The 24,476-nt window shown below is 33.7% G+C and overlaps 1 protein-coding gene across 11 annotated transcripts in view; it reads right to left on the reverse strand.

The window, feature by feature from the left end:
- The window catches only part of LOC119641395 (mitogen-activated protein kinase kinase kinase kinase 5), a 133,213-nt gene that overhangs the window by 2,591 nt on the left and 106,146 nt on the right, over positions 1 to 24,476 (reverse strand). For 6 of the 11 annotated variants that reach the window (XM_038040024.1, XM_038040023.1, XM_038040026.1 and 3 more), the window contains 8 exons: positions 18,256 to 18,354; positions 17,555 to 17,853; positions 15,241 to 15,328; positions 14,623 to 14,695; positions 10,744 to 10,833; positions 7,157 to 7,195; positions 231 to 1,557; positions 26 to 155 (listed from right to left, as the gene is read on the reverse strand). In XM_038040024.1, coding sequence (XP_037895952.1) covers positions 26 to 155; positions 231 to 1,557; positions 7,157 to 7,195; positions 10,744 to 10,833; positions 14,623 to 14,695; positions 15,241 to 15,328; positions 17,555 to 17,853; positions 18,256 to 18,354 — 2,145 coding nt within the window. The remainder of the gene's footprint in view (positions 1 to 25; positions 156 to 230; positions 1,558 to 7,156; positions 7,196 to 10,743; positions 10,834 to 14,622; positions 14,696 to 15,240; positions 15,329 to 17,554; positions 17,854 to 18,255; positions 18,355 to 24,476) is intronic. The other 5 variants (XM_038040034.1, XM_038040029.1, XM_038040035.1 and 2 more) reach the window with 3 other exon arrangements.

Consider the following 24,476-nt stretch of genomic DNA (forward strand, 5'->3'; position numbering starts at 1 on the left):
TAACTATTGGGTAATGTATACTAACGTTCGTCATCATCTTCTTGGGCACCGCCATCGCTAAGACTGCGTGTACGTGAAGATTTACCCATATCGTTAAGCAGACCGAGTAACTGATCCATTGAACTATGGCGTCTCGGTGAATCTTCCAAACCATTCTGAAAAATAAAAATTTATTAAATTTCCTGCTTCTCTGTAGAATGTAAGAGAAGGACGAGCGAAAAATTGCGGACCTGTTTACTTTCATGATGATAATCACAGTTGTGGTGGCTGTTACTAGGTAATGACTCATTGGCTGATATTGCTGTCGTTGTTTTCGACGATGCAGTAGTGACCAATGCTGTGTAAGTTGAAGTAATGGCTGCCGAGGCTACCACATCGCTGGTATTGTTGCTATTTAAATAATTGGAACCATTATTACGTAACAGCAGTTGATTAAAGATTTGTGTTGCAGAGACAGAAACAGTATTGAAGGAGAAGGAATTGTCGAGCATTGTTGTTGTGGTTGTTGGTATTACAGTTGAAAAATTGGCCACATATGTGCCATTGTTAGTAGTATTATTAAAACAGGAAGTGGAAGAAGAAGAAGAATAAGTTGCTGCCGAATTACAAACGGGATGCAAATGACCATAAGCGGTGCTAACACCACTGCTACTACCACTACTACCCCCCACAAAATTACCACTACAATTACTATTACTACTATTATTGCTAGTTGCAAGTTCTTTAGAGTGATTGTTAGTATGAGAAGATGAAATAGATGTCGAAGAAGAAGCAGAAGCAATAGAGTTTGTATAATAATCTTGGCTATGATGACGATGATGGTGATGATGAGAATGATGCGAATAATGATAACCGCTAACACCACCACCGCCATCATGATATGTATCACCGCCACCACCACCACCGCCACGTATATCTGAACCGGAATTATCTAAAGGATGATGACTATACATGGAGGCTGATGTTGACAATTGATGACCACCATTCGTTGCTGCAGTTGCTGATGCTATTACTGTTGCTACTGTTCCTGTTGTTGTCGCTGTTGCTGTTGCTGTTGCTGTTGCTATTGCAGATGATAGCGTATTGTTAGCGTAATTACCGTTGCCAGTCGATATCGATCGGTTGTGGTTGAAATTGTTATGGACTCCGTGCCGTAACATATCGAAATGAGCAAATAATGATGAATGATTCGATTCAGAAGCATCTAAAGCGGTAGTGCGTATATTTGAGTAACCGCCCAAAGCTCTTACACCAGTACCATTACTGGCAGTGTGCAAGCCATCGCGAGCATCGTTGCTGCTACCCATTAAATAACTGCTTTGAAAAATGTTCGATAGGCTTGATGTGCTAGTTTCGGTTTCGTCGGCTGCTGGTGTTGCGGCCGTTGTCGTTACGTTGTTGCCGCTGTCGTAATTAGTGTTAACGCTATTGATGCCGCCACCGCTGCCTCCGCCGCCGCCGCCACCACCACCACCACCACCACCACCCCCACCGTTATGGGAACAATGGCATTCAGTGCTCAGTAAATCTTTGGTATCGGTTAATGGCAATGTTGCTCTGCAAAGCATAATGTAAAATGACAATTTTTCCATTTTAGAGTTTAAGCTTTTATACAGTAAACAGCATAACTAAACATGTCGGTTTATGCTTATGTCAGAGTTTATATGAGATTGTATGCAATGGTACATAGATGAAGATGCGAACAAGAATGCACACAGTGAAAGAGAAGAGCACATAAAAACTGTGTGTGTGTGTGTGTGTGTGTGTGTGTGTGTGTGTGTGTGTATGTGTGTGTGTGTGTGTGTGTGTGTGTGTGTGTGTGTGTGTGTGTGTGTGTGTGTGTGTGTGTGTGTGTGTGTGTGTGTGTGTGTCTGTGTATTTGTAAATGTTTGTGCAACTTTAAAATGTAGAAAGAAAGAAGAAAGCAAAACCGTATGATATTGTTAACCCTGTTAGCCTTGACCTTGAATGATGTTTTAAGCTGATATCTGATTTATTAACGCAAAGCAATTAGCACGTGTATGTTGCTAATGAAAAACTTTTTCTCTCTTACATTTTATTTTTTTGCGATTTTTTAAAAGCAAGCATTTGATTATATTTACACCACCGTTCGCTGTGAATTTTTTTACCCTTTCGTGTAATGAATAAATATTTGCATTATATGAACATAAACTTTCTTTTTATGCTTTTGATTTGCATGTCAGAGAATAAATAAAATTATTGAAGAAACACTTCATGCTGAAACTGCTTGGGGATGAGCGATCTGTTCATTGTAAACTTGCAACGCGTTTCTGAATATTCGAGTATCGTTCGAAGATCAGAAGTATAAACCGATTTTAAATGGCTAAGGGACTGACTACCCCAACGAAGGTAGATAAGCTAGACAAGCACTTTTTATTGGCATCATTTTCATTGACTCTAGTTGATCGTCCGCAAGTTAATCACGCCCGTGTGATTTCGTCATGTATATCGATCCATGAAAAGCTTGATGAAATGAATGAACACTTTTCCCGGATACAAACTGATGCCTATCTATACTGTTACTCGCTCGATTTGGAAAGATACATCTCCTCCGCTGATATCCTGTCAAACTTGCAGACTGTGTGTTTATTGCATCAACGCTTGTTGTTGCGGGAAAAATCATACAAAAATATGACCAACAACAGATGAGCGGGCCTATCAGGGTGCTTAATTAATATAATAGTAGTAGGGATAAGCTGATATTTTAGTTTAGTTTATTCAACTCGATTTCCAATAACGGTAGCGAAGATTTTGGATGATCCTTCGAAATAAATTCACGAAGTGATTTGATGATATCTTCGGTTTTGTCGTAAAATTCCGATACGATTTGGTGAAACTTATACAGGAGTAACAAACTCTTGGCTCTTGGCTCGATATTCGTTTTTGCATCGCTGCAACGAGCTTGTCGTCACTCATAACACAATAACTTGGCTTTTGCATGTGTGAATGTTCGGGGTGTTCTTCAGCATCCATCATCATCGAAGTCAAGATAGTTGAACAAGTGGATTTCAAAAATTTCCAATTGAGACGAATCCAGAGCTGCTGTTGTTAACATCAGGCAACAATCGGTTTTCGAAAGGTCGTTTAAGTCTCAAAGCTATCTCACCTCTTTCACTTCCATAAAAAAAAAGAAAATTCTAAAAAGTTTTTATACTTCTTGACGGGAAACATCAAAAAAAAAAAAAAAAAAAAATTAGTGGATCCGTAAGCAGGGAAACTTCACCTTGCACCTTGCATATGCATGCGTATTGAAGACTGCTTGGCTGAGTTGGAAAAATCGGGATCAAAACGAATATTTTTTATGCAATTTGACAGACACTTGTAGTTTCTCTCTCTCTCTCTCTCTCTCTCTCTCTCTCTCTCTTTTTGGCTATCATGTGTTATGTTATGCTTATATAATACGCTTTTTACCTTTTGTTAGTAAGAAAAGCAGATAAATACGGGGTTAATTAAAATTTCGAAATCCTTTATAACAGGCAAAGCTAATTATAAATTCAATTTTTTTTTTCTTAGTAGCTTAAAAACTTGCCTTATTTTTTAATTAGCAAAGGAATTATTATTTCAGTTTCATGTTATAACGAATTGAAAATATGATTTTTATTTACATAAAACTGTCTAAAGTCTTTGATGCGTATAAACGAGAATTTTTTTTATATATATATATATATATATATGATGATGATGAAGTCTAGACGATATGCAGCAAGTGTTAAATGTATTCAATGTTTGTATAAAAATTGTGTTAGATCGCCGCTTAAACTTTATGAAATTTTGCGATAAACTGTTTTTTTATTACGTAAATGAACTGAAAGCATTTATTGATATTATATATGAGAATTCAATTTAATTTGAATTTGATGAAATTTATCAAATCTGTCTACATTTCTTGTCTATGTTTGCTTAAATAATCAAGCAGTGGAAGACATTGAAAGCATAACTAATCAATACTCTGCTGCCTCGATGGAAATGTAAATGCACTCAATGTCTAGACACTAAAGGCGGCATGAAGAGCGTCATGCGGATGGAAAAGGAAAAAAAAAAAAAAAAAAAAAACAACAGCATATGATTTTTCATATTTGTGAATACATGTAAAAAAGAAAAAAAAGCAAGAAAATCTTGAGTCGATGAATGGCAAAAAGACAAAGGATAGTAAGAGTCATCAAATACGATGACTCTCGATTGCTTAGCGAAACGAAAAGCAAAGGAACTAATTTGATTTTTCTCTCTCACAATCGCTCAAATTTCGTAGGGACCACTTTAACGGCTTATAAAATTTTTTCCGTACGGAAGAAAGTCCCAATATTTATAAAATTTTTGGTGATTTGCTTCGAACATGGTATCATATGAGACGTATTTTTCTTCAATATAATGGGATAAGACTGAAGGTGAGATGAAACATTGTTTATGTAGATAAACAGTTTAAAGCGCTTTTTCTCCTTTCTAGGCAATTACTTTGTTATTTAATAGATGAGCGTTAGACGTCAAACTTTGAGCTTGAGGAACGGTACGCTTTAGTATGGGGCTACGTAAGCGTAAATCCATATTTTACATAAAAAAAAAATAATCCATTCAATATATAGAGGTGTGTCGCGAGTTGTTTCTCCGCTGCTCTATGTATAACCTCGGGGCGGCTATGTGGGCTTATTTGACAACTCTTTCAAACTACCTTCCGTGACAATGTTTTTTTTTTAATTCTTTCTACGCCATTCGATATGAGTAACGTTTGCGGGATATTATGCTTCATTGCTTTAAAAAAGGTTGCAACGTCAGGGGCACTGCAAAGGAGATTTGCACCGTTTATGGTAGTGGTGCTAGAACCGGCTGGCTGACAATTTTGATTTGAAAGATAAGGACAGAAACGCAAGGACCGTCGATCAACGACGGATACGGACCTCCTCAAGAGTATGCTCGCTGAAAATCCGGGCCATAATGGATATTACCAGCATTCCCAGGACACCTATACATAATCATTTAGTCACGATGCGATCTGGCCTTTGTTGATTTTGCATCAAAAAAAAAAAAATGGAAGAAACTTATGGAATACCCTAACAATTTTATGAATATAGCTTTGAGTTTAATCGATGGTCCGCACAATGTCTCACCTATGGCCACTTAAATGTTCCAGATACCTTAGGTATAAATAAGGGCTTATATAAGGGAGTGAATGTAAAAATGCGATGCGATACAATTAGTTCAGGCAATTTGGTTAGGGCTCTATGTACCAACTAATTAAGTTGACTCGAGCATTGCGAACATTGAGCATTTCTTTGAGAATACAAGTTAAGAGCGTGTCGTTCACTTGCTTGCTCGCTATAACTCAAGGTTAGGCATCGAAATGGAAAACCACGCTTACCCACGCATTGTATACTCTCTTCAATGATCAGATGTATGATATAAAGCAAGCACTTGTCGATGCTAATTAACTTAAACATTAATATATTAAAATTATATTATAACAAAAAAAAAAAAAAAAATAATAATTGAAAAATCAAAAAAAAAAAACATATATATATATATACACATGTAAATCTATGACTATACTATAAAGTGAGTAAGCAAGTCATCAAGCAGTGAGTGTAAAAACAAAAATACTAATAACAATAAAGCCATTAAAAAAAATACAGCATATTTAATATAAAAAATGGAAGCGAATAAAAAGGTTATGTTCGCCCTGGACTGAATCGTTGATATCCGCATACATGAAAGATGGATGGACCGATGAATTAAGATATTCTTTAGCTTTAGCCAGGAAAAGGCGATGATTGTTCTAAATGCTCTCGAGTTACAGCTTTTCGCTGTTGTTGATGTAAAAGCTTTGAATATTGGAAGACGACTTCAATTTCATGCTTCTTCGGATAACATGATCGGCGGGTGTAATTTAATTGGAAATGGAATAAAATCAAGAATACGTTAACTAAGTATGAGCGTAGGTTCCATCGAAAAATGGATAAAGAGAGGGACTTGAACGTGATGTATATATATATATATATATACATACATACATACATATATACATATGCCAAGAATCGTCAAAAGTTGTTATATCTCCAAGGGAGCCAAAATCTGACAACGAGACAGATATGAAATACGATACGTTCTAAATGTTACATACTGAACGACAACATTAGCGTACTCTATACCGCGAATGGAAAGAAAAAGTTAAAAAAAATTTTAAATAAAATATAAAACAACTACTTAACACTATGAACAAATGATAGAATCATAATAGTTTAATACTAACACATGTAAATGAAAAAATGAGAAAAAAAAAGTTGTTGGGAAAATAAAAAAAAATAAAAATATATATATATATATATATATATATATATATAAAACGATATATAATATAATTAAAACCATTAAAAAAAAAATCGTATCTACAATGGATTGATACTAGTATGGAAGCATAATGAGGTGTTTATACACCGTGGAAAACCGAGACAAGGCAAGTCATATAATGGAAATGTAATAAAACAGAAAACGGAAAACAAGATAAATAATGATGACGTTTTTGCTGCTGTCGCACTTAGGTGATAATAATAATAATGATGATGATGATGATGATGATGATGATGATGATGATGAAGATGATGATAATGATGATGGACATTAATTAAAAACAATTGATTTGATAATCAAGTGATATGATAGAAAGAGAAAGATAGTGACAGATAGACAGATAAAGAGAAATGAAGTAAAAATAAAAAAGCAAAACCACAATCTAAGCGATAACTGCTTAAACATATGATGACTACGAAATGATAGATATGTGTGATATATATATATATGTAATATAATATATATATATTATATATAACAGTAAATAAAGATTGATACTAATGATGACGATAATGGCAGCGATATTGATGACAATGATAATGTTTCGCTATTAATAATACTTAAGGCAAATGATAAATAGATACTTTGCCTTTACAGGCTGATAATATGATAATTAATTCAATGAATCGATGTTAAGTGTTTTTGTAATCGAAACAGATCCAGGAGATTTGCTTAAATAATAATTTCTTTTTTTTTTTTTTTTTATCACTTTCTTAACGAAAAATATTTGATAAATAAATTTGAGTACGAGAAGAGAAGGAGTAGTAGTAGGTAGTTGTGGTGTAAGTGTAGTTACCTTAGTTTTAGTTCCTCATCAATATACTGTAACAGACTCCTACAAAATAATATAAAATAGTAAAAAAAAAAACAAAAAAACAAATAAACAAAAAAATCAAAAAATATTTGTAGTTTGCTTATACGGTAGAGTGCAGCAAAGAATTTAACTAAAAATTTTTAATAACGAAACAAAATACAACTAGGAATTAAATTTATAAATAAGTAAAAAAAAAAAAAAAAAAACAAGAAAAAATTCTCTGAAGCTGAGAACAAAATTATCACCAAAAATACCAACAAAAGTAATTTTCTTGACATTTTATTCTCTTGCGGCGATAATAGATGAAGCATTTTATCCACTCTTTAAATGCGGTAAACTTGTCTTTCTTTTCTTTTTTTTTTTTTTAATTATCTAATAGAACAAATCATATTTCTTTGGATGCTTGTTTTGGCTTTCAATTCACATAAACAGCTTTTGTTGTTATTTTTAATAACAATTATGGATATTACTTGGATGTTACTTTCACCAATTTTCTTATTCTCATAAAGCTTTATAGTTTTTGTTAACCGGATTTATGACCATTCGAAGGCGTACACCTCCTAACGCGGGTTACAAGTCCACTAAGCTAAAGCTTGTAAGTCCTTAAGATCATTCGTCGGATCTCATTTATTTTGGATTATATTTGGCCAAAGTGAACAGCAACCAGAGTATGACGAGCATGCCTCCACTATCACTAGCAATTCTTAATGTAAACGGATTGCTTCTATTACCACCATGAATGAAAGTAATAATAAAGAGGTAAACCGAGCAAATAGAGTGTATATTAAAATGACAGCCGAGTCGAAAAAATATTCTTCATTCTCCAGTCAATATATCGACCGTTGAAAACTTTCGCGGTTTTGACTCGAAGAAGACGTTCCGCTAACTTCCCGCAATGCCGCAGATAATTGGAGGCCCAGCGATCACAATATCTATATACACTATGCTATTATGAAAATGTTGCAATACTTTTGTATTCAAACCGCATATCGCTTCGGTGCCATAGGGCAACTTCTCACACTGCAGTGCAGTGTTTCTCAAGACTTTTCCGCCTTCACTTTCAATTCGGTATATCTGTCTGATTAGTTCCGTCCGTTTTACGGATGCCTATTCTGCAAACTCAAAATTTCTCCCCGGGAATATCGCTTTGACTTGCACCTTATCAGCTACTGATAATGTTGGCAAAAACTTTGACACAAGCGTGAAATAAAGCGTCAAACACTTAAGAAAAGAAATAATTGTTCGTCTGGGTAATACGTTCATTACTCATTTTTAATCGCAGCAGTGTATGTGAAATAATTATGGAAACTTGCCGAAGCAAATTTCTATGAGAAAGGAAACACCGGTTCAGTCAAGCTGAGAGAGCCGAACAATGGAACAAGTAAGAAAATTATATTCGCTCGTGACCGTTTCTTTTATACCCATGCAAGAGCTCTCAATGTGTTTACCAAATTTGTAGCCGCGGCCAGAAGAATGTTTACAACAGGCCTTACCCAGATGGACAGACGGACATGCTTAAATCGATTTAGAATTTGAGTCTGATTAAAAATATATATACTTTGTGAGGTGCTCTGATGCTTCCTTCTGATCCTTGCATACGTTTTCACATGAAATGAAAACTTATCCCCTCATCCTTCGGTGATAAGTGTAGTTTTTTAATGTTTATGAACTAACTCTGTTAGACCACGTCAACGAGCTACGGAAACACTTTTTAAGCTTCGCGAACGACACTTCTAAACCAAGTTTATTTCATTAAGCTTTCTTTCTTTTGGGATCGTGTTTTGTAAGGATAGACAGACAAGAACGATTTTACAACGAATATATAGCAGAATGTATTGCTACCTGACAATATATGTATAGCAAACAATATGTATGTGGAGCCAGTACAGTTTTTTTATGAAAAAATACGAACATAGAATGAATTGCTGCCTGCCCACGCAATCATTGTTCAATCTGTAAATACCATATGTTACTGTTACGCTTATCAAGAATATAGAGCTCAGGCGGACTTTAAGGCGTACTTCTGTTACGAGCACTGTTGGCATATAGTATGTTATGTATTACGCAAAAAAAATAAGAAGAAAAATGAATAAAAAGCTGCAATATTCCTCCCACTACATCATCCTCGAGACACATATATAAATAAATACCTTTAAAATTTATCAAAAAAAAAAAAAAAAAAAAAAAGCTACGATCGATTACTTATGCAATGATTTCAAGTAAAAAGTAAACGAATTACTTTTCGTCATAACCGGCGAGCCATCACATTACATAATAACATGAATGTGCTTAGATATGTCAGAGACATACAGAATTTTCTAGCATGAGACGCATCCAGGGTGTGTTACATAAATAAATTGCATAAAATATATATCAAACAGTAAGTAAATGAAGATAAAGCTAAAGAGCAATGCAAAGGTAGTCAGTCTTCTTGTACTTTTCATGTGAACGAAATTTGCTTCTTTTTTTTTTTTTTGGCAATTTTCCATTTTTATATTTTTGTTTTTCCTTTTCGTTTAAAATTATTCATACGCCCAGTAGTATTCAATGTTAAATTTTTATTCAAAGCTGAAGAAGCCATTGGCTGGCAAATCGATAACCATTTAAATTCGTTCTCTTTAATATGAACTTACACAATAAAAACATATAAATAGAAAACGTGCAAAAAATATTAAATTTAAAACGAAAGGAAAATGAAAATATCGAGATAATAAGAATATACGTATTTTGCATATTAAACAATACAAAGGCGCAACAAGAAAAACACCGAATGGCAAGACAACAGCTATCGTAAGTAGTAACAAAATACTTGGCGAAATAAATTTTGATAAATGTAGTCAAGCGGCCGCAGTGTAGAGTTACAGCAGATAATAAGAAAGAAGTGCTTTACCACCCAGCAAGCAAATTTTTGATATCTGGTCCATCTACAATCCTTTCCGTCATCAATCCTGATTGTGAGTTTTTATCGGAAATATATCAGACATTATGATAATATATTTTTAATATCTTTTTTAACTCAATGTCTTCTAAATTGGATCTGCAATGCTATTTATGAAATAATTAATGCGGAATAATTTGGTCTGAATTCCATTATCTCAACTTAACTTTTATGATTGCAAAAATCAGATGGAAGGATGGACAGATGGTTTTAAAATCAGTCGAAACAGAATCTACGAGAAGACGCAGATATGAACGACGCATTATGCTCTGACTTTTGCTTGTCCATAGCGTATGAAAAAATATATGAAAAATATGTAAAGGATAAGCAGACAGTAAGGCACTGGGTAGGTGTTTAAATAGCATCTTTGTCATGATTAAAAAACAGTACAACAAAATATTTCTCTTTGTTATTATTATTGTTTTTTTTTTTTTTTTTTGTAAATTTTGAACTTTTTTTTTTTTTTTTTTTTCCAAATGTTGATTGGAAAAAGAGATAAAAGTTTTGTTCTTTTTTGTTATTTATTTTCTTTTATGCCAGAACTTATAAGCCTTAGATTAAGGATTTTATTTGAAGTTTGATTCAATGCCAAAGCATAACACATACGCATTAACATAGAACAACTGCTAACCTTAGGGACATGTTCATTATTAGGGTTCCGGTAAGTTTCTGTTTCGAGTTTTGTTGTAATTGTTGCTTTTGCCGTTGTTTCAGTAAAGAACTAAAGAAACAAATTTAAAATCAAAAATGAATTGTAATAAAAGTTAAAGCAAAAGAAAAACACTAGAATAAGAAATGACAACAAAAAGGAAACACATTGAGAAGTGAATAAAACAAAGGCTCCAAGTAATTAAAACGGAAAATTGTTCGTCTGATTGCACGAAACAAGAAAAAACAAAAAACAAAAAACAAAATATACGTAAATGTTATACAATGCTAAAGGCTAAAGATTCGGAATCAAAGGAATGAAAGAAACTTAATAATTAAAATTAAATCTGGGTGAGAATTAATAATAACAACGACAAAGAATTATTATATTTTCGCCATGAAGCATATGTTAAAAAATAAGATGATAAGATGGTAAGTTTGCATGGTTTGGTTTCTGGAACTGATGGATAGACAATGATCAGAAAGTTCGACCATGTCTGCTAAGGTGTCTTTAAGGTGGAGCAAGTTTTCCAGTCTGCATCAAGTTTTCAATTTTCTCTCTCAATTCTTCGAAGCGATAGTCAATCGTTTATATCTTTTGATAGGGAAATACTATCATAACCATAGTTAGATGGATCAGTTCAGGGATATATTCTAGACATATTCTAGCGTTGTGAATGGGCGTCAACCATCGTAAGAGAAAATAATACATTTCCCTATTATGCAGTTCAAGTTTCAAGTTTGGTATCAATTTTGGTGTTCCAAAGGAATGGCCACAGGTATCAAAATTTGGAGTAAACAATTTTCAACAGACGAAAGCTTTTATGTCATTCAAACGGCAAACAAAAAATTGCTTTAAAACTTATGAGGTCTTCTCTCACCCCTGGGCTAATCAATTAGTAGACATTTTTAGTGGAGAAAAGAGAAAAGAAAATTTTGAAAGTTTTCTTTTGGGGTTTCTTCGCCTATTGCCTATTTGTGGCTCAGTCGTCCAAGAATACGCGTTTTAAGCTTAAAGTTTTCATTCAAATATTTGCACGAAAATTCTACTTATCTGAAAACCTTTAACCGATTCTTAAATCTGACATACACTCATTCCATGTCAAAAGTGCTATATCTCGGGATTTAGTGCGTACGGTCTTCAGAAAGAATACAAGTCCCAGAGTTTCTGAGTTTCGAAAAAAATGTTATTTTCCGGCATTGCTTGCACTTCGAGTGTGGAGCAATACCTAAAGATAAGAAATCGTGGTACTGTCCAGTTCGAGTGTGTACTAGTGACGCATCTCTTATGAAAATGATCCAATATTAAATCATGCTCCTGGCATATGTAATGAAATGATATTTTTTGCAAACGAACAACCGCATAATTGTAGTGCTGGAGAGATCAAACTTAAACTGTTTTCCATTTAATAAAGAGAAGAAGGAGACAAGTCCTTTAAATTGATTTATTAATTACTCTTATGTTACTTTGCCTACAAAAGCATTCTTTCCAATGAATTTCAAAAGGAAGCAGGCATTTCAGGTTGACGAACAGACAAAGGGATAAGAAATATGGTGAATGATATGGAGAAGTATTATAAAAAATTAATGAAATCAAGAAAAAATTGGAAAACACACATATGTAGACACTATACAGTCAAAAGCAAGAAGCAAGAAAATTATATTCGTCTTAAGACGACCTTTTTATATCCACTACCTGGAACGCATACGTTAGGATTGGCTATTAATTTGCTAAACCTGGGAGGTATAGTGGATTGAGAGCGCCTTTCATCGACAACCATTTGCACAGTTTTTAATTCGTTGTCTCTTCACGGATATATGAAACTAATGAGTTTTTCGTGATGTCCAGCCATATTTGCGGCTTTAAGATTATCTTCATTCAACTCTTTTACCAACACTTAGACGAACATATGCTATGAAGTGGAAATTAGAGTGACACTTATGTGCTTGCATTGTTCTCTTGTTTCAATTTTATCGGCTTTAGGAATTGTAACAATAGTAGAGCAAACGGACAGATGTAATTGGCAAAATGGCAAAAATTCGCAGTTAAGTCGTCGTTGAAGCGCATTACTTACATTTATGATTTCAAAAGTGAAATGATAAAATTGATATATCGTTTCCAGGTTAAGGCGGTGAAAAATGCAAAAAACAATGACATAAAATATGAAAAGCAACTGTACGCCTTTACTTGTTTGCTTATAGCAGACAAGTAAATTATTGCAACTTTTTCTTTTTGTTTACGCAACGCAACTGTGGAGATGAAAAATCAAAATATAAAAATGTGTTTTGCTTCTTTTTATGGACCCACCACCCATCGCCATTAAAAAATATGCAAATTTTTTTATTTGATTTGCAACACCTAAAAGTAGGCATCTCCATTTGATTTAAATTCAGGTTTACTTAGTTAACATCGCCTGATTATTGCCTTACTCTACTAAATAAGAGCAACTCATTGAAGACGTTACTAATCCTTACAAGGATTTAGAGGAAAGCACTTTGAAGATGATAGCTAACTATCACTAAATATTCCCCAGAATAATTTTTGTATTTCTACATTGGAAAAAGGCAAAAGAGACTAAAGTCTTATTTTCATATAAGTTTCCATTTCAGGTCCTTCACCGGTAGAGCACTATTTCCCAGTGAGGCGTCTAGCCTCCGTCGATCTGGCGGCGGGATTAGCTCGTCAGATGCCAGAAAATTTATATTTGGGGACGTCTTTCGTTCTTTAGATTATGTTTTCTTACACGGTAGTTAAATAAGGATCACAAACAAAGCTTTTTTATTTATACTAACGAATTCACTGAAATTTTTATTTCACTTCTTATTTATTACTAATAAGTACTTTATGCTCTAGAAGAAAGGTCCATGTCGATGTGTTGGCTGCCCAAATCAGAGGAGAACAAGAAAATGGCTGTCGTCGGTCCCTCGACTCGGACGACAATGGATATCACCTAAGTTGTGCTTCCTACGAGGTTGTCTTTCGCCAAACTTACCGTATTCCAGTCAGAAAACAGTTGCTTTCAGAAAGCAGCGGTTTCTCCCAAAACCTGTTGCCAGTTATGTCAACTTAATGCAATCTAATTATCGTACCACTAACTAAACTCAAGATTTCCCTCTCCGAGACAAGTAACATATAAGGTTAAAACGAGGCACGACTTTGATTTCCCTCTCGAAAACTATAAAAGTAAGTAAAATCTTTATATCCATCACTTATGTCATTTGAATGCGGCATAAAATGTTTTTTGCATTCTTCCTTCCTATCTCTACCTATCCTTCAGTTCGTAATATGTTGGAAATTTTATTTACTTGCGCTTGATATAAAATTTTTATATCACTTGTGTACAAATTAAGTTACAAACTGAATGCGATCCGTCTACTTATGAATCTTGGATGAGTAAACGTTGGAAAGGCAGAACAAGAAAAAATACAACTGTCTATACAAGCAGCTCATGATTTAAAGAAATAAATGAGACTTGAGGTAAACGATGAAAAATGAAGAAAACAACAAAAAAAAAAAAATAATATTAACAATAATAATACAAGTGATGGATGGTAAGTAACGTATGCAACTAATACAAAACTTTGTTTTACATCATCCTCTACGCTACACTCTACTCCGAGCCTTTGTATTGTTCTATTTTGAAATAGAGTTCAATTGTAGGTGGTGGGTATTAATGTCAGCATAGTACGCGATGTAGTTTAAGATCTCTATTTTCGTAGATATCATAAAACGCAAACAACAACGCATTCATAGAAGGATTTTAAAGAATTCTTAAAAATATTAAAAATCAAAGAAAAATTAAAAAAGAGAAAAAAAAAAAAAGGGCAAACAAAGATCAAATTAAGTCGAGAAAATACTTACATGTCACTCGGCAAAGTTTCGGGACTAGATGAACGATCGTTGCTCCATTGTGATGTACTTGATGCAACCATGCCTGGAATGGGTGAAAATGTACATTTAAAATCTATTAGTAATAATTTCTTGTTGTTCAGGTGGTTGTTGTTTTCGTTTTGTTTTTTTTTGTTGTTTTTTTAATTGAAGAAATGGAAAAACTATCAAAAAATAAAACGAAATAACCGCAAAAGGATAAAATTGAAAAATTAATTGCAAATTGTAATACAATTGACATTTTATGTGAGAAATGCATTTAACAAATTGTTCACTAATCTGCCATATGTGTATGTATTTTTGTTTGTGTATTTTAAATAAGTGTCAAACAACGAGTAAATTGGAATGTTAAAAAGTTCAGTTGTGACACACAGTCGCAGTGACAAACATATTTACACACTTACACAAACACATCGTTTATGTACACATATATGTGCCACATAATAGTAACATGCATCGATGTGCTTATGCCAGTCAGTCACTGCGCTGTGTGCAAATACGTTTTTACTGTTTCTCAAATATCTTTAGTGTTGATTAGTGCTGTAAGCATGTGCATTAGTGCTTAGTTGGTATGTGTATTTGTGCACGTACCTGTTTTTAAAGTGTGGTTTTGTGGCGAAATACCATTTGGCCTTGATGTCATTTTGCTCGCTATACGTTGTGGCACGCTGGCAACAGTCTGTTTTATTCCGTTGTTTTCATTAAGGTTGATGTTGTTGTTATTATTGTTATTATTATCGTTGTTTTTACAATTATTCCCGAGAATTATTTAGCCGGTTTTCCCCCACCATAAACGGGCAGCAGCATAAACAGCAGTAACATTATACAATGGTATGACAGTAAATGAAAAACGAAAATTTCAAAGCATCATAGAGCAAAAAACGAAAGAAGGAAAGACAAAAAAAAAAAAACAAAATATATAAAAAAAAGAAGAGAAAATGTGAAATAATGTTTCGCAATTAGTTAACGAAAGGAGAGGGTGAAAGAGGGGAAAGTTCTTGATTAGTTTCATATAGAATACGCAAACATTGTAATTATATATGTATTATAAACGTATCGGTATATGTATGTATGTAATTAGAAAAAGGAAAAATTAAATTCTTTCTTTTTTTTTTTTTTTTTGTTATATAACAGGTCATGTTAACGTAATGCTCCGCATCATAAAAATCACATACATTTTGGCTCTTTTTTTACAATCACTAAGAATAAAGTTTTGATTATTTGCCAAAAATTTCTAACTCTGCGAAGTATGCAACGGCAAAACCATACGGTATATAGATGTACATATATAGATTTCTGCTCGAGCGAATACTAAAACTTAAAACCGATTTAAACGTGTATCCGTCATATCTTTGCCCTATGGCACAATGGTCACGATCTCAAAACCTTCGGCAAAACGATCCCAATACTCGGTCGTAAAGACTTTTCCCATCATTCGTGTTCATGGGACCTCAAAAATCCCTTAAATGTCAACCTATTTACTACTGGTTAACATTTGACCAGTTAACAAGGCGACCCTTCTCTCTCTCTCTCTCTCTTGCACTTTAATTATGACCGCAAATTTTTTGGGGACCTTAAGTCTGAAATTTAACTTGCACCGAAATATTCTTTATAAGTGCTGCTTTTTGTACCCTATATCACCTGTGATGTATTGAATTTGCGTGGATGTATGTCACACTGCGAAGGGTTCGAGATAGACACATCGATCGTTGCGGAATACTTTACTAAATCGATTTAAGTTCATTAAATCTCCGCCTAATACGTGTGCATGTTTTTATGTCCAACTGGCATGTCAGAGTTTTCGATATATTCGCACTGTGCACTGTCGACTGTGTACTGGACTGGCTTAAAAATTCAATCTACTTAAAGTTGGATTAACGGATAGGAGCGTTTCTACGATGCTTTAGTTCAAACTTGTCGTTACATAAAATTTTATTTGCAAATTTGTTGGCAAACAGTCAGTGAAAAGTACTATTTTGATATATTAAAGAGCAGCGGCGGGGGAATGGAACACTTTTTAAGCCCTCTTTTGCTATGAATATTTTTATTGAATCAAGATTTTGTACGAGAGTGAGGTCTAATTTGTTGCAAAGCTTCTCATGGAAATTGTAATTTTCGAAGGCAAAAACATTGAATCTTTTAAGGACAATCGGCAAGGAATAAAAAAAGATAATCTTTATAAATTTAGTTTTTAGAAATTTCTTCCACGATTTTTTTCAAATTAAATCATTCTATGATAAAAGTTGTATTTCCTAATAATTAATGCAAGAAATTAGCTTAGAAATTTGCTTTGATAAAACAAAATGTCCGTTAGTAGCTTTAGACCGCGTAAGCCTATTTTTCGGATTCTTTCATATGAGGATTTTTCATAGCTTAAGGCATTTCAAAATTCTTTTGGAAATTTATAAGCGATATCTTCATTTCTGCGAACGGGAAACGGAAGTGTTCTCAATACGTGCGTGGTACATGGTACTGTATTGAATGTTTCCGTAGATGCTGCACAGTTCGGTAGACGGATAGGTGGACAGGCGAACAGACAAACACACTTAGGCGCATTTCAGTTTTGAAGCGAAATTCGGCGAGGAGACTGCTTACAATAGGCATTATGTGGACTGGCGGATGGACAATCGGACAAATGGATAGACGAACGTACTTAAATCGACTCAGAACTTGATTCTGATTAACAATATATAATAATTTGTGTCGTCACTGAAGCTCTATTGTGGGCATTGCAAACATTTTGACAAAATGAATATATTCCTCAATACTTCATTCATTTATTAAATTTTTAATTTTCAATCGATGCGGGGGGCAGTGAATGGTCGTCCAGCCTAGTTCGGCTAAATGTATTTTTAATTGTTTGGTAACAAATTATGCTCTCTTTCTCTCTCTCTCTCTCTCTCACCTCTTCATCGCCGTCCCAATTATAGTAGAATTGTTGATTTGGACTCATATATTTTTGTAGCAATTCCTTGGCCACCTTAACGGACATTTCACCCTGAACAAACGGATGCTGTAGTAAACGTTCAGCGGTTGGACGTTTTTTTGGATTTTTAGTTAAAGCGGTTTTAACAAAATTATGAAACGTTGGACTCCATTTCTCTTTATTGCTTAAAGTTGGAGGCTTGAAACCACTTTTTGACATGAGGAACAAAGCACGCATCGGATGTAAATCAAACATAGGCGGTTGTAGTTCAGCAAGCTCTATAAAGATAAAGTAAAAATAAAATAGAAAAAAAAAACACATTTTTTTTTTTTTTGAAATTAGTCAGTGGGAGGCCATTACTAATATGTAATGGTTGTATTTTTACCAGCACTTAAATGCTTAATGACTTTTCGCATTCGAAGAACTTGTGTATAAATTGTATGTGTGTGTGTATGTGTGTATGTGTGTGTATGAACAAAGAGTAATTGGTTGCTGGTATAAATTTATATTAAAAAGTAAGAAAAAAAAAAAATAAAAGAAAACGTAATCACTGCGTATAAAACGATTTGTAATAGCAAAGCGACTGCTGGTAACGGTAACAAGTACACACACGCGCCAAGTAAAACGGGTAATAATATTTTTTTCTTGCTCTTCATTCTTAGAAGAAAGAAAATACGTACCGATGGCTGTTATACCACACGCCCATATATCACATAATTGATTGTAGCCTCCCTTACGTTCAACGGCAGCAACTTCCGGAGCCATCCAGTAAGGTGTGCCTGCAAAGACCGAAAGCGATTATTATTTTTAATTTATTTTACATTGAAAATATATTTCAATTTTATTGCATTTTAAGTTTTACTTAATTGCACAACAAAATGTAAAATTTATTTTTATTTTTATTTTTTTCCTTTTATCATTCTATCATATTCACTACCAACCACCTAACTAACTAACTAACTAACTAACTATCTAACGTTCTGTTCTGTTTTGTGAGGCAATCACAACATATTTACATAAATATAAATTAAAATCTGCCTTAATGCGTTGTGATTGTTTCCCTTAATTGTTATAGAAAATTATATACGAGATTTCATGTAAATAATTAAACAAACATTTTAAATAAGCAAAACACCATACAAGTTAAAATGGAAGACGAGAGTCGATTTTCGTGAACAGTGTTTTTACCGTTATAGACCACATATATTTGCGAGGATTCAAATTTTGCAAGAACTTTGCATATGTAATTTTGACTTCCTTGGCATGGGGAAGTACGATCTTACATTTATTTATTTATTTTTTTTCTCTTTTAAAAACTATCTTATATGCCTAAGAGATATTTAATTAAATGATCACTTAGTAAAACATATTTTTTAGACTTCTTTGGTTTAGGGAAGTATGGTCTTACATATAATTTTTTTTTTGAAAAACCTTTCTTATATATACGAGATCTCTTATTAAATGATCACTTAGTAAAGTATATTTTTGACTTCCTTGGCGTACGGAAGTATGGTATTACATAGAATTTTTTTTCTCTTTTCTTATATCTATATGAGAGCTTTGTTAAACGATCATTTAGTAAAATATATTTTTTGGACTTCTTTAAAGCTTTCTTATAGGCATGCATATGAGATCTATGTTAAATGATCACATAGCAAAATATATTTTTTGGACTTCTTTGGCGTACGGAAGTAAGGTCTTATTTATAATTCTATTATTTTTTTTTTAAAAAGCTTTCTTATATGTATTAAATGATCACTTAGTAAAATATATTTTTGACTTTTTTGGCATAGGGAAATAAGGTCTTACATATAATTTTTTTTTTTTTTTTTTTTTTTTTTAAGCTTTCTTGTACGTATATGAGGCCTTAGTTAAATGATCACTAAGTAAAATATATTTTTGACTTCTTTGGCATAGGAAAGTGTGGTCTTACATATAATATTTTTTTTTTCCTTTTTTTTTGTAAAGCTTTCTTGTCTGTATATGAGACCTTATTTAAATGATCACTTAATTAATAACATCTTGACTTTAACAATAAGCCTTCACTTAGTGTAGAATGAAGGATTGTAAAATTTCAATTACGTAAATTACGACTGAAAAGTTTTAAGATTATGCAAAAAAATACACTTCGAGACCCTTGAGAATGCGATCAAGTCGCATTGGTTGTTCGAAGTCAATATTACGAGTAAAATGTCTACAGAGGTGAGCAGGAAAAACTGTGTCAATCTATCACGTTTACCGATAAGCAAGAATCTGCCAAGTCAGAGTAAACAATGTTTTTATAAAAATTTAATATTTTAATGTAGTTTGCAAAACAATTTTATATTCAGGTAAGCATGAATTCGTTTATTTACCAAAAATTCAAATCAATTTTCCAAAAAAAAAACAGAAAAACAAGTAAGAAAATTATATTCGGTCGTGATCGAATCTCTTATACCCATCGCCGTTATCCTAAAAAAACTAAAAAAAAATAAGAAAGCATAGAGTGCGGGCGGGGTACGGCAAATTTTTTCTATTTTCAAAATAAGAGCTTTTGCCGCATAGGTCTTGCAGGGGTGTTCTTGGAAAATCTTAAGTCATTTCCAAATCCTTTTGCTTATTTGTAGGCGATATCTTATTATTATTATTATTATTAATTTCGCCAGAGAAATAAATTCTAAGACTAAACTCTTAAAAGGACTAGCATCTAAGGCTATCGGCTTTTATTAAAAACTCTACCGCACTTGAGATTCGAACCCACGACCATTGACTTGCAAGTCGAGATTTCTCGCCTTCGGCTACTCAGGCGGATAGGCGATATCTTAATTTTCGCTAGCGAGAATATATTTGCCACAGGCAAGCAGGTGGACAGACGGACGTTCTTGAAAAAAACATTGCCCACAAAATTTGATACATTTTTCTGCTATTGTTTATGACTAATGAAAAAAAAAACATTTTTTAATTCCTTTTCTCAGTTTACATGATACCGTCGATGTATCTTTAGATTGATTTGGCCCATTTTTAATACCAACTTGCGCGCAAGAGCTTCCAATGTTTCTGTCAAATTTGACATGGATAGCTTTAGCTTTGCGGTTAGGAGAATGTTTGCAACTAACGGACGGACGGACATGCTTAACACGATTCCGAATTTAATGCTGATATATATATATACACAGGGTAGAGTCCATGAAACTTCCTTTCGGGCGTTGCAAACGTTTTGACAAAATGAATATAACCTTCATCCTTCGGCGACGGGTATCATGGCATAAAGCAGTTGCTTATGTGCAAAAATAGATATGTAATTTATATGAAGGATTATTGCTTTTATTTCCTTTTTAAAAATTGCATTTTCGTTATCGATTGTTTCCATACATTCGAAAGAAGCATGAAAATAGTTAAGACGTCACAAGAGAAGATCTGTTGACCTGACTCCTAACTCTTCATAATGGGAATTCTGGCTAGGAACGGTAATAAGTGATAAGCACAGGAAGCAGCTTGTGTGGCCTGTCGTGCTTCAATCTATGTATAAGCTGACCTGGTCGGCTCTATATCAATTTGCTAAATCTTCTATTGCGTTTCTTCTTTAACCAAGCAAGAAGAGCAGTTCAATGCCACGGAAAAATATTTTCCAAGAACTTCTCAAGCATTGTTTTAATGAATTGTTTTGATAAATTTAAATGGATAATCTCCCCGCCTTGGCTGTCTCAAATTCAGGTAGAGTGTGTAACACGATTGTGAGAGTGCCACGACTGCACGCACACTTCATATATCGAAACGAAAGTAATTCTTCTACTTCGCTTACGTAACATATATCTATCTTTTTATGTATATGTATCATTGTACTAATGACGGGACATTTCATTATTCATTCTGACTTTCCATATCAAGGGAGCATGAAACCACCCACTTTCGCAACATCGAGGAAATAAATAAATGATAAGTTGTTTGTAAGAAACGAGCATCAGAGTGAACTTGCTCTTCTCTTCCTTTTTCTGTTTTTTTTTATGTTTCACTTTAATAGCACCCAGGTATTAATACTAAAATAAATGTTAATGTCAGAATTGAAAAAACAAAAACAAAAAAAATAATATATATATATATATATGAGATGAAGAAATATCACACACAAACGTACGCAAGCTCAGCGAGCATACGATGAGTGCGGTACTTATGGCAAATTGTGTTCGTAGCAAAAAAAAAAAAAATGCTTTCATATAAAATGGTTTTATGATTCAATAAAAGAAAAAGAACGTAATGCTTAAAAAAGAAACACGCATATGCACATACTACGGCATACATCGACATAACAAACATATCAGTGTCATTAACAACTAGCAAAACCCATTTAGTTGAAAGAAGAAGAAAAAGAAAACAAGCGTTACATGAGTGCGAGCTGATTTTTCTTCTTTTCCTTTCACAAAACAGGAACTTACGCTACAAACTTGTACGAGGCTTGTGTGTGTGCGCCTCGCTACTTTGATGCTGTGATGATGATGTTTACCCAACAACATTTAACTGGCATGCATGGAAGCGTGCTTTTGCTTGCTCATAAATATGCAAACTTTCTTACATCCAACAATTTGTCGTTCCATGGATAACATAAGCACGCTTCAGTTGGTCGCTGAAGTTTTCAACCATCCTGTGATTGATGCAGACTTTTTGAATTGCATCAGTCAACCGCTCCATTCGATTGGAAATAAACGTGATGAAGAATTCCCTAACAGGTTAGCCAAACATGATGAAAAAGACGCGAAACTCTCTTAAAAATTCCACTTTTTTCTAAATCCCTCGTATCCTTCGCAGCATAAAAGAAAGACAGGACGGAAGAGAGGAATGCTAAAATTCTATAACTATTTTAAGTACGAACACATTTACAGTCCGTATGTCCATCTAAAAAGAGGATTAGAATTCACAACCCATATCTTCGAATAGGTGAGGTGATGACAATGTAATCATCGACCTCAAGATGGTCGATTACGATCGATTTATATTTGCTTTAGCCTTCAGCAAGCATGCCCGTGCAGCAAGAGTAAGACGTGAGCCTTATTTTGTAAGAAATATTGACTTCAAACCCGATGTAAAAATGTCTTACCGCCAGCAAAAAACTCAAGTTGTCGTTGACCGAATTAAACGCCCACATTTAACGGAATATTTAGTAATTACTTTTGTTGTTGATTTGAGACATTGGGTGTCAAAGATTCGCTTTCAACGGAACAAACTTTCTTGCTTTGTTTTTTTTTATATCCATAGCCGACGGGCGAGGGATATATTCATTTTGTCAAAACTTTTGCAATCTCCAGAAGAAGGCATCAGAGACCCCACAGAGTATATATATTCCTGATCGGCATCAAATGTTAAAACGGCTATGTCCGTCTGTCCGTCCGTCCGTGGTGTAATGTCTGTTGTAAACATTCTCATGGATGTAAAAATGAAGCCTTCGGCTTCAAATTTTTCAGAAACATTGAAAGTTCTTGCACGCGGGTTGGTATTGAAAACGGGCCGAATCGCTCGACAGATACATTCACAGTACCATGTCAACTCAAAACAACTCCTTTTTTAGAAAAGGATTAAAAAAAGGTTTTTTTGTTCATTAATCATAAACTATAGCAGATAAATGTACCACATTTTGTGGACGATGCTGTAGCTCCTGTACAAAAATGTGGAAAATTGTCTTTTACTGCTTTTATCTTTTTTAGGATAACGGCGTCGGGTATAAAAGATTCGTTTACGACCGAATACAATTTTTTTACATGTTTTGTGTCAAATTGTCTTTTATTCATAATATCCAATGTCTTTACTTTCAGGTTATACAAAGTTAGTATTAAAAGGAAGAGATTGTAATAGCATTCCATAAAATCTCAGGTATTCATATTCGTCGTCTTTAAACGAGATATTTGCTTTTATACAGCGTTTAAGAAAGAGTTAAAAAAGATTAAACTTTTCTTTAAAGTAAATAGTATAAGAATAAATCGTTTAGCTCTATCGCGCCCACCACCATAGGCAGCTAAGTGAGGATGAGGAATTTTTCCGCCTTAACGATACATTAAGAATTTGGAAATGTCATAACTGAAGGATGAGATGTGTGTTACGCACTTATTCGAGTTATCCAGAATCATTTTCCAATCAAAACCAAAAAAAAAAAAAGATAAGCCTTTGATGTCAGAAGACATTAATAAGCCATGTTTAAAAGCTTTAGACTATCGAAAAATGTGTGTACTCAGCTTGATGTTTACATCTGCTGCTCCAGAATATATTCCATGGGATGTTCTATACAATTGAAGTACACTCCATACTCCTGTCATCATCATTGATGATTGGCAAAAATAACAAGTGTCGCTTTGGAGAGTATTATTCGTAAAGATCATTTTATTGTGTTACTGTGTGTGTGTGTGTGTGTGTGTGTGTGTGTGTGTGTGTGTGTGTGTATGTGTGTGTGTGTGTCTTGAAACATTCTATTCGATAATTTCATAATATTTCAGTGACACTCATGATATCCACCATTTGTTGACTGGCCTTTGTAAAATTCCGATGATGTCAATTATTTTAGCTATCGCTTCGCTTTGAGGTTATTCCAATACATTTAGGATGAATTTATAAAGCATCAGAGTTTTTTACTTATTCCCCCATTACGATTATATTAAATAACTTAGTTGTTAAAATCTATATTTTTCTTATTGTTTTTTTTTCTCAATTTTGTTCTCAGCCCTAATAAACGTAAATCAATTTTATATGATGGTTTAATATTGGTCTTGTATTTTTTATGACTTTTTATTGCAATTTGCGTACAATATCTAATTAAATGCAGCCACAGACCGTTAATTTTTTGCAAATTAAATTCATTATGTGGTCAAAGAAACACATGACGCAGCACCGCCTGTACGAAAGAGAAATTATTCATTTTTATGCAAAGCTTAAAAAAAAA

This window comes from Glossina fuscipes, unplaced genomic scaffold, assembly GCF_014805625.2.
Source record: "Glossina fuscipes isolate IAEA_lab_2018 unplaced genomic scaffold, Yale_Gfus_2 148, whole genome shotgun sequence".
In the NCBI taxonomy this organism is placed as follows: Eukaryota; Metazoa; Arthropoda; class Insecta; order Diptera; family Glossinidae; genus Glossina; species Glossina fuscipes.